We start from the raw sequence: 12,151 nt of genomic DNA on the forward strand, positions 1-12,151 counted from the left end.
GGCCGTTTTGAATAATTTACAGTTCCTCTGAGGTACCTTCAAACCACAGCAAAGACAAAAATAGCTCTCGCTTTGGAAAGAGACTTGATCTCATAGATGCAATTTTTGGCTTTTTAACCCTTTATGTCATTGCTTGTTTCAAATTCTGACTTCTTTCACTCGATCTCACACACAAGCTGCATTCACAAAAAATTTCTCTTTCCAGCGGTGGTCTTTCGATCCGTGTCGAGGCACTGGAATAAACAGAGTCTGGGTAATTTGTCATGTCTAAAACCATACAACAACATGAGCTAAATACAGCTTTGTAATTAAAAAAAATAATTTATTGCTTTATTGTTATTAGCATTTTTTTTATTCACATTTTCATATTCCATTATTACTTTTCATTATTTTGAGTTATTGTGAGTAATGTCAAGTTTAGCATCATCATATATATATATTTTTACATCAAATACATTTTTGTTTTTAATATATATATATATATATATATATATATATATATATATATATATATATATATATATATATATATATTTAAAAAATTCAGGAAAGAAAATTGTAAACTTTAGTTTGGCATTCACATAATCAACAGTGTGGAGCAAAGACAGATTTTCTGTGGTACAACAAAATACCTGCAAAATTATTTTATTGCTTCATGTAATAAAAGTGTTTTAGAGCTAGAAAAACAAGTTTGGAGCAGCAAAATTCATTATGAGCCTATACAATATGTTCTTTTTGTTCTATCTCTGAAGGCATTTATAAAAAAAAAAAAAAAAAATACATTTCTTAGAACTTTTAAATTTACATCCTTTCCAGTCATTGTTGAATAACAAATAATATAAATAGCAAAATTTGTAAGGCGCATCACGTGAGATGGCTGCCATAAATATTTAGATTAGAATACTGAGATAAATACATAAATAAGCATGAGTAATTCTGTGTTAAAAGAGTAATTATCTCTTTGTGAAAGTGTATAATCAAACAAGAACAATAAAAATGATTCGTGTGCACAGAGAAATTAAATAAAAGCTCTTAATTCCTTCAAGATATAAAGGATAAAAAATATATCTTGGGGCTTATCTGTTTTTTTTTTTTATACAATAGTGAACATAAACTCTATCTTACACACTGCATGTATATAGGGAAAACACCTAATAGTTAATAGTTATTAACTTAAAAGTTAACAACTTCAAAATCAGATAAAACTTCACATGGAGTTTTGAAATGAAAAAAGAAAAATAAGAAATGAAAAACAGAGACAATTGTTGCATGCTAACCCAAAAAAGAGTGATAAATCTCCATATGTATTTTTACAATCAAATCACTTCTAAACACTATTTAGGTTATACATCATCTACAGATCAACATTCTCGATTAAGAAAAGTTCATCTTAAAAAGGCTGCATTTTACAGTGCATAGCTGTAACAAACAAAGAATGCTGATATGCACATCAAATAAAAATATTTGTTTTGTAAATAAGCGATAAATGTAGAATGTCACCTTCTGAGAGATCTTCCCCAAACCAAACCCTTCTCAACAGTGTAACACCTCGACCAAAAACCAGATAAAAAAGGAAAAAGCCCACAAAAATAAACTCCAAACAATTAAAACAGACTGAACGAGCTGAGTTTTTCACCTCTCGAAAGTGCCGAGGATGATGTGGCATGTGGAGCGAACTCTGATGAAGATTCGTGTCTCTTCCAGAGTCTCACGCGGCCCACATATCTGTGTAGTCCACTAAAGTAGTGTCCGCCACTTCACTGGCTATTCCCACAGGGAAAGTTTCTCCTCAGCGTTGCAGCAGCTAGGTTCATGTAAACTTTGCTTGTAGATATACATATATATCCCTTCATATACGTAGAGCTTTTTCATCCACATATACTCTTTCCACTTTGATAAAGTGTAAAACGTCTTGTAGTCTTGTATTCAAAGAACAGAAACAACAGTGAGGTATTGCGAATCCCTCTCTTTGCAGCGGTGCAGCTCATTACCTTCTCAGGCTATACTGGGCCTCCTGCAACAAGCTGTCGAAATCCATGGAGTCGTACTTGCTTTTAGTGGAGGCTGGATCAAAGTCCTCAGAATGGGAATCTGAAAGAAGAAAACAGCACATTTGAACATCGGTGGAAATCACGGTCGCTGGCCTCATTTTAAAAGGTGCTATTGATTTACTCATTTTGTAAGAGCCGTGTTGTATGGAAGCCTGTTTCTGCCACATGCATAACAAAACTTGCTTAGGTAAATCAAGTTATTTTTTATCTATTATATTATCTTTCTCTGCTTTAAAACACAACTTTTTGTTGTGTTTATTTGTGCTATATAAATAAATGAAATGAATTATGAGATTAAACGTCATAATTATGATTTTTTTCATAATGAATAGCTCAATTTAAACATGTCACGGTTATGCATTATCTCATAATTTTGATGTCAGATTATGCATCATATAATTTGGATTTCCAGTCAGATTATGCATTAGCTCTTAATTTTGATTTTATGTCAGAATGTCAACTATTTATCTCATTATTGTATTAAAGTAAATTTCAATTTTCTGTCATATAATTATGACTTTTTATCTCATAATTTCAACTCTTATTTTAACGTCTTATCTCATTTTTATGATTTAGTATGTCAACCTTGATTTCAAAATTAAATGAATTTTTGTCATTTTAGACTTCTCATAATTATCTGAATACCTTTGGCCTCAACCCGTGCTTTTGAAATGAACGCTAATGTTCTCATTATTTGAGCAAAAGTGCTCTTGTTCCTTTCCATTGAGCTGCAGCACCATCAACGCCACTGAGATGGATCATCCCAACGTCCTGAGCATTACACGGCCCTGACCTCACATTTCACAGAAGTGGAGCATTGCCTAAACATTGAAGTGCACACCGTTCACATAATTTATTACTTATGTCAATTATGCATTATTATTTCATAACTGACTATTTATATCAGAATAAAATGAATTTATTATATTGCGTAATGCCATAATATTGGCAACATAATTATGCTAACATTATGCTAACATAATTATGACCTTTGTCAGTTTAGATTAACTAAATTTATTTTTTTTCAATTTAGACTTGTACTTAGTCAATATATTCTTACATCATCATTTTGACGTTTTATGTCAGAATCTTGACTTTTTATTTCATCATTAACGTAATGTCAATTTAACTTGAAAAAGAAGGTAGACATTGCAACATTGGCATTCTTTTATTTAAAAATTTTTGGTGCACATTTTTTTTAGATTAATTGTAGCATGACATCTTACATATATTTTAGTTTGTATCTCCAGTGTAAAATGTTCAGTTTAAATAAATCTCTGTACCATTAGCATCACCAAACAGAACTGCATAAACAATGACTGTTTCCAAACAGGTTTCTGTCTTTGTGAAAGTTAATTCACTTTTAAGTTAATTTTCAATCTCTTTCTTTTTTTTTTTCTTCTCGATTTGACTGATACTGAACTGGAAATTGACACTATTTCTTCAGCAGAGCTTTCTTTCATTCTTACTTTTGCAATATTGATACGGTTACTGAAAAACAAAAATCTGAATAATCTAATTTGAATAATGTCACTATTGTCTTCTTTAGAGCTGCTTTACACCTGGATTCAATTTGTTTCATAACTAATGAACTTTTTAACATTGCCATTGAACTCAATCGAATCAAACATGAATGTCTACCTGAATAATGATATTATTATCTTATGTAGAGCTGCTTTACAGCTGATACAGACATAATTTTATGAGTTTACATTTTACAACATTGCTTTTTTATTTCTGTTTTCTTTTTTTAAAAACTTGACACATTTGTTTGAAACTAAAACTTTTAAAATATTTTGTCACTTTGTATAAGCATTATTCCACATTATATATTTGATATAAAAAATCAGTCTTCTAGCCCTGCTGTAATATACCTCACCACTGTCTTGAACCACTTAGTTTAATAATTAAACAGGCAGGAGCAACTTCCCGAACTTGAGAACCTTATGACCATTATACATACAGTTTGATTTGCATCCAGGATAACAAATATGGCTGTCTTTTTTGTCTTTATTTGGCAGACAGCTTCACAAATAGTGCCCCCATGTACAGCAGTGCAGTGGGAGTGTGTGAAAAATGAGAATGACCATGACGTGCAGGATATGCCAGTCGTGATCTAATACTATGGCGAAGGAGAGAGCGGTGTCATGCTGCGCACCTTGAAAGATGAAAAATGCCCCTGCGCTCTACTTAGAGCTAATGGACGGTGTCTCGGAAAACAAAGAGGAAAGAGGAAGAGAAAGGCAGAAGATTGAGAAGAAGGTTCTGAGGCTGCTGTGGCTTGGCATTATTCTAGTCGCTTGCCTCTTTTTCCGGCCATTTCCTCTCCATCTGAACCTATTGCTGTGTTTCAGCCTACATTCCCCGTTAAACCCAGAGTATAGTGAAAGGCTTTAAGAAAATGAAGGTCAAGCTATTTACCTGCCTTGAAACGGGGATAGATTCCCTACAATGACTCTGCTATATGACCCTTAACCAAAGCTTCCTCGCTCACCTTTGGAGAGCGTATTATGTCCACAATCTGAATACCTTTGGCCTCAACCCGTGCTTTTGAAATGAACGCTAATGTTCTCATTATTTGAGCAAAAGTGCTCTTGTTCCTTTCCATTGAGCTGCAGCACCATCAACGCCACTGAGATGGATCATCCCAACGTCCTGAGCATTACACGTCCCTGACCTCACATTTCACAGAAGTGGAGCATTGCCTAAACATTGAAGTGAATGCCATTCCCCAGCATCCCATTTTTCCTGTTATAATAGGAAGTAATAATCTCTCATTGCATGTTGCCGCATCTCCCCTTCCCTAACAAGTAAAGGTGCTGCCCTCAGGATTCAATTCCTTTGCCTCCTATCTCATCCCTTCCTCCAAAAGACACTTTTCCCCATTGGGTGGAGATGATGCCTATTACTGCCACAATCCTATCACAGGCATCATGGGTAGAAAAAAGCCCCATCACATTTTACAGAGGAATTTGTCCCTCACAGATCCATCAATCTGATCTACAGTAGATTGTCACCTCGGAAATCCTGGACAGAGGACTCGGTGCATATGAAACGAAAGCATGGGTGTCTAAAAAGCCTTTGGGGAAAAGGGTGATGGGATCAGCATGAAATGAATATTTTAGCATTATTTTATACTATTATATTAATTATTAATATTTTGGATTATCTTTTACATTGTCAGTTTTCGTTTTAATTTCAGTCATTTTATTATGCACTTTTGTTGCTTTTATTAGATTTGTTTTCTTTTCTTATTTAGCTTTATTTTTTACTTGTGTTATACTTTTAGTAATTTTTAGTATTTTTATCTCAAAATTACTTCATTTTAATTCTATATATTTTTTAAACCTAATATTTATATTGTATGTCATTCTATTTTATTTCAGCTTTGAAATTAACCAAAACTATTTATATTTTATTTTAAAAGTATTAAGTATTAAGTATTCTTTTTAGCTTTATTTTTTTTTCAGTTTTAATTTTGGTAATTTTAGTACATCATCTTAAATGTATTTTATTTCAGTTAGTTGCAAAGGCTACGTCTATTTTCTTAAGTTAACATTTTTTTTTTTTTTATCTAATACTAATATTTAATTTTATTTCAGCTTTGCAATTAACCAAAACAGTATAATATCTATATTATATTTTTATTTCAGCCTTATTTCATTGGACAAAAATAAGTTTAGTTCTATTTAACAGTAACAACTTTGAAGACGACACAGGAAAAGACACAAAAAATTGGCATGTATTCCAGTTCTGATTCCAGCTGGTGGATTAATCCAAAACTGCTGGTCAGCCGGCATGGCTTAGAATAGGAGAGAATAGAGACTGGACAGAGGCGGATGGAGATAAAGCTGTCTATGAATCACTCACTTGCTGAGAGAGCTCTTGCTCTTACTTCCGTGTTTTTTGTGTTTTTTTCTATCTCTTTCTGCAGGCTGCTCACTCTTCAGTGTCATGCTGAGGTCTTGCTCCTGTTCAACATCCCAGTAGTGGGCAGAAGGAAGCCTGTTTTGGGAGATGAGGCTGATGGACAGTGACCGTGCTCTCCTACCTAACCTTATTGTTTTCCCATTTTAGTTCTGCATTACGGTATTGTATTTTTTTTTTGCTTTTTTTTATCTGTTTATCTCTAGTCAGTTGTGTAGACATGCAGCCAGTCTTTGTACTTACCTAAGTCAGTGTAATTCGATTTACTGTACTGCTTTTGTCCACCAAGGCAGAGCTCAAAGTGAGGCTCATTCGACCTGCGCAAGGTGTGTCCATTCTCAAGGGCAGCGAGCGCATCACAAGTGTAGCGGTAGGTGATGAAGCCAAAGTTATCCCTGCGTTGTAAAATAGAAAATGAAATGTCAGTCGAAGAGAGTACTGGAACTATGTGTGCTTGTTTCAGCTGCCTTTCAAAATATATAAATGCAAAACTGGAATCAGTAAGGGGCCAGATTTACTAAACAGGGCAAATTAGTGTGATATTGCAGTCCCATAATAGCACAGATGGGAATGAAAGTTTTCCGGGTGATTTAATGATCTACTGACAATGTGCAAATTAACCCTCGGAAGCTTCTAACATGGTGGTCAGAAATGACAGGGTTTTTTTTTTTCCCCCAATGAAATGAATGTACTATATTTTGATGAATATCAGACTATAGTTTGATCATATATATATATATATATATATATATATATATATATATATATATATATATATATATATATATATATATATATATATGTTTTTTTTTTCAAAGCCGTGAATCAAATCATGTTGTTTTCCAAATTTAAGTCTGATATCTCAACAAAAATGCACTTTCAGTAAAATTTTGATTGGGCTCAGAACCAAACGTTTCCACTAGATGAAATTTGATTCTCATTAATTTCCAAAGTGGTCAGTTTTCACCATTTTCCTTTCTAATCATGTCCATGATTATTTGTATTTATTTATTTTCATTTTTTTCACATAGCAAGTGCCTTAGCCATAGAAAACTTTTATCAGTTGCAAACAACAGTTGATGATGTAATCTACTATCTAAACAAAACAAAAAAATAATAATAATAATAATAATATATATATATATATATATATATATATATATATATATATATATATATATATATATATATATATATATATATATATATATATATATATATATATATTATTATTATTATTATTTTTTTTTTGTTTTTTGTTATATATGGACATGATTAGAAAGGAAAATGGTGAAAACTGACCACTTATCATATATATGTATATGTATATGTATATATATATATATATATATATATATATATATATATATATATATATATATATATATATATATAATTTTAGAGTAGGGAATTTACAAAATATCAATATATATTTAGTAAATCCTGGCAGCAGTTTTTTATTAATTTAATTAATTAATTTATTTATTTTTTAATGGCAAGAAAGGGTTTGCTCTGGCACAAACTGTTATTAAATGTAACCCTAAATATGTGACTTCTCACTTTCTTGTATTCAGACATGCACCTGCATGTGCAATGAGAAGCAGTGAAGTCTAATCACCATTCAATGGCCGCAAGTACATCATTAACTAGATTAAGATGATTCCTTTTATGCTGAAGGAAAGTATTGACTCCCTTTAACCATTCGGCACACACACACACACACACACACACACACAGACACACACAATCCAGAAAATCACACAGACGCAGGCCCACAGTCTTACCCGTCATGTCTCAAGTTGACTGTGCACTCCTCAATTTCGCCGAAGACTTCAAAGCGGCGTTTGAGCTCTGTGCGTGTGCTGTCGGTACGAAGACGTCCCACATACACCACTCGCCTCTCCTCCTGGTCATAAAGGGAACGAGAGAGAAGAGATTAGTCTAACATAGTGCTTCTGCTTTCTTTTTTCCCTCTCCCCCCTCTCCTTGACTTCTCTCAACCTCACCCCATGACTGTAATTAACATCCAGCACTGTGGGAAAGCCAAGAACAGTCTGGAGGAAATGGCTGGAGGACTCTCCTTTATCATTTTCACTCTGTTTTGTGTGTGTGTGTATGTGTGTGAGTGTGAGTGGATAAGAACAAACTAAACTGAAATGTGTAAAATGTGGACTCTCCATGGGACTGTGCAAACAGGATGAAGGAATCATATTGTAGCGCTATGATACAATATAACTTTGGTCTCTGTTGATTTTATAGCAAATTTTTATAAACTTTTATAAACTAAATAGTTTTTTTGTGCTCTGAAAAAGCTGCAGACGTGTTTTGGATTGAGAAACTGGGTCCAAATCTATTATACGGTGTGTGCAGAATGTCTTATACTTGCAAGTTGATAACTTTCATCAATCTTTTATCGTCTACTGTGTTTACAAGTAGAGCTGGGTGATTCAGCTAAATAAATAAATAAATGATAATAATCTCAATATATTTCAGTCTTGACATAAATTCAATACACATCTTGATATTTTTGTTTTTGGTGCAAAATGGTTTAAAGGGTGCCTTTTTGAACAAACATCATCATTGCCAAGCAGACAAAAAAGTAAATAATGCAGTGTGTAAGAAGAACACTAGAAAAGAATGGCCTTCATGTTAAGACATCTCGCAGAATACCACTCTTGATCAAGAAGAACAAAAGGCCAACTTTTTGTTTAGACCTGTAGACATCCAGGTCTACTACTGCTTGGTTCAGGGATCAGTCATAGAAAGTACATGAGTGAACTGTTCAGTCTCCAGGCTTAATTCTCATTGAAAATATCTGGTTGAATTTGAAGAAAGCAGTGGCAATGTGAAAACCAAAGATTATTAGTGATCTGGAAGCTTTTTCAGGCGAGGAATGGGCCAAGACTGTAGTAGAGAGGTGACAGAAGCTTCTAAGCACTTACAGACAGATTTTGAATTTGTCAGAGCCAATTTGAATTTTATCATGATTCATTAATATTCCATTCTCAGAATCACTCAAAAGTGTATTTACAAACTTTCTCCAATACTTTACTGATGCCTTGTTTAATTGTAATGCATGTCAAGGGGGTTGAATAATTTTGATTGCAACTATATATATATATATATATATATATATATATATATATATATATATATATATATATATATATATATATATAATACAAAATAAAAAGTACATAAAAAAATAGTAATAAATAAATACTTACAAATAATAAAAGGTTTATAATGTTTTCCATTGTTTTTCATTATATATGTCATGTAGGTGAACAAAAAAAATATTATTATTATTTTTATTTTATTAAAAAAAAATTAAATATCAAATCAATTCTATTAAACATAATTACACACTATAATATATTAATTTCTGAAAAATGCTGTGCTAATAAAAATTGGATTCCTGCATCAAATGGACAGGAGTAACTGATTAATGTACAAACTTTTATGTTTAAGACAGAGATATATATTGTAGAGCATGGCAAAGGATTGCAGAACTATAATATGCAACTGAAATTTAATAAAATGTGTTACAATCATTTTGATATTCAGGATGTTGCTTATTTTATATGAATTATAGGACAATCCTAAAATTTTCACTGAGCTAAAGCAGTGTTATGTACAAACATGTATTTATAATAATAATAATTAGTTCTTTTTTAATAGTTCTTTCATTCCAAATAATCTAGTTCAAACCCCTGAAAGTAGGGTGTTCCAAGCAATGCATCACATCTAAACTGATGCGCAGCCTCCGGTGTGCGTTTATCATCAATTTTAGCCACAGGCTAACATCACTTTGTTCCATTTTTCAATGAAGCACAAGAGAGAACACATTGATTGAAAAAAAAAAAAAAAAAAAAAAAAACGTAAAGACCCCACCAGGCTGTATAAATAAAAATGGAGGTATTTATTCAGTTTGCTAATCTTGAGATAAAACACAAGCCTCAGGCCTTATTATGTGGCATTATTTATTCATATGCTCATGTACCTGCCATTATGTGTGACAAAATATACTTATGATCCTCAACAATAACCAGAGGTCTCTTGTAAGTCATACATAAAATTATGACACAAATCTATTGGCCCTCAACAGAGTCATAATTCACCCGTGTACATGATGTCACCGTGTCACAACAAAAACAAAAACAAAAACCTACAAATGAGCCAGATCACCTGGGAGGACTGTTTCTTTTTTTGTATTTCCTCTGAAGCTCCCCTCGTGCTTCCATCATGTACAATAGGAGACAAAAGTGTTTGCTGAATTGGTGGTTTTGTTGCTGACAGCTGATAAATGTGGTGAGGTTTTAAAGATGACACCCTGAAACTAGCGCTTCATATGAAGCTCTCACATCCTTTGCCCCCCCGAAAACCTCTTCTGACAGCTCAGCCGCCGCTGCTGGTAATTGTCTCGCTGCCGCAAAACACGGAGAAAAGAGGAAAAAAAAGAAGAAGAAAAAAAAACGTACGCTGGGGCCGAGTCATGCGTGCATTATTTGACGTGTGCATTTATCAGTGAACTGAGTTGGAAAGCCGTCTCATTTCACAGTCTGGTCAGGCACAGCGAAAGAGAACAAAACTGATATTTCATCTAAGAGAACTGCATTTCAAATATGCAAGTGCGAAATGAAACTGCTCATTTTTAGCCCAAGCATTAACATACCTTTGATTTGGGGAAGGGGGGGTATTTTAACTTTTCCCTTGTCTGGTCGAAAGCATTTAGCCCATGGTGTGATTAATAGAATCCGGCACCGTTCGGAAATGCCACAGAGATGTTAAAAATACACAACTGGAAGATAAAGAGGAAACGCGTGTAGCCTGAATGATTCAGAGCACCGTCTTTGCATGAGTTCACTTTTTGAGCGAGAGAGAGAGAGAAAGAGAGAGAAGGAGAGCACTGGGATGGCTGTGTGCTTCGAGCTTTCTGTAGGCAAACACAGTGATGGAGGCAGAAAAAGCCTGAGAGAAGGATAACGTCTGTGCTAATGTACGATTCCTGCCAGCAGGAGAGAGATCACAACTGAAAAACACCTCCAAGCATAAATAGGTTTTCTTTAAGTATGGGCATGTTTGGCCCAGTGGACTTTTAGAAAATCAACAGCTTTAAAACACACTCTCACTAGTTTGTCTAAATTGTCTACTAATAATGTCCAACAGTGGACAGAAATTTGACCAAAAACATTTAAATTTAAATACAATTTTAAAAAAAAAATGTCGTTCTGAAACATTTTATTTTTGTTGGAAATTACAGCACAGTTGCTAGTTATTTCTCTTAACTGCTGTTCATATTATGTTTTAATCTATAAAATCAATCAATGTTTTTAAATAAACATTTAGGACCACTTTAGACTAAGAAACACCATTCACTATTAATTTGTTTCTTATTAGCGTGCATATTACTAACATATTGGCTGTGCATTAGTACTTATAAAGTACAAGTATTCTGCATGACCATGTAGATCCCTTAACTGTGCCCCATACCTCAACTTAACTGCTACAACAACTACCTTACTTACTAACAATAAGCAGTAAACTACAAATTTATTGAGGGAAAACTCTTATCTTGAATATGTGTTCCCTAATCAAAAGTGATACCAAACATTTTTAGATTGAAAGTCAGGGTCATAAAATCTAAACATATACAGCATTTGAAAAGTATAAAAAGCAAGTCATAAAAGCAGAGGAAAAGTTAACAATTAAGTTTTAAATAACTTTTCTTATATTTGCTCTATTTGAAGTTTAAACATGCCAGTTTTACTAATAAACAACCCCAGGTATATAAATGTGTCCATAATTTAGGAATCATCCAATAACTAAATGAAGTATTTAGGTGAGTGTGCTTACTATTGCTTTTTGCTGTTGTTTCTCCCTCTGCTCGGCCCGCTCACATTCCCGCTTCTCATTGTCACGTCTGTACTCTTCCCGCTTCAGACGCACATGCTGGTATTCTTCATAGCTGTCATACCTGCAGTTCAAAAAAAAAAAAATTGACAAATCATATCAACTTCTTTCTAAACACAGAACTTTAAGAAATAAAACAGAGATTATCTTCAGTATCTGAATTGTTTCTCCAAGGTGAGATTAGAGAGCAGACTGAGATAGAGGTTTAGGTCTCCTGCTTCTCAGATTCTTTTCTGAAAAAAAGTCCCCAGAAATAGTGT

The 12,151-nt window shown here is 33.4% G+C and overlaps 1 protein-coding gene across 4 annotated transcripts in view; it reads right to left on the reverse strand.

Annotated features, from left to right (window-relative positions):
- Nucleotides 1-550: 550 nt before the first annotated feature.
- Nucleotides 551-12,151, reverse strand: part of LOC113051705 (peroxisome proliferator-activated receptor gamma coactivator 1-alpha) — a 39,487-nt gene continuing 27,886 nt past the window's right edge. For 3 of the 4 annotated variants that reach the window (XM_026215671.1, XM_026215670.1, XM_026215672.1), the window contains exons 10-13: nucleotides 11,835-11,955; nucleotides 7,763-7,884; nucleotides 6,222-6,373; nucleotides 551-2,091 (exon numbers count right to left, since the gene is read on the reverse strand). In XM_026215671.1, the coding sequence (XP_026071456.1) occupies nucleotides 1,988-2,091; nucleotides 6,222-6,373; nucleotides 7,763-7,884; nucleotides 11,835-11,955 (499 nt within the window). In that variant the 3' untranslated portion in view covers nucleotides 551-1,987. Of the gene's footprint in view, nucleotides 2,092-5,921; nucleotides 6,057-6,221; nucleotides 6,374-7,762; nucleotides 7,885-11,834; nucleotides 11,956-12,151 lie in introns of all 4 variants that reach the window. The other variant, XR_003276943.1, reaches the window with a different exon arrangement.

This window comes from Carassius auratus, chromosome 32, assembly GCF_003368295.1.
Source record: "Carassius auratus strain Wakin chromosome 32, ASM336829v1, whole genome shotgun sequence".
Taxonomy (NCBI): Eukaryota; Metazoa; Chordata; class Actinopteri; order Cypriniformes; family Cyprinidae; genus Carassius; species Carassius auratus.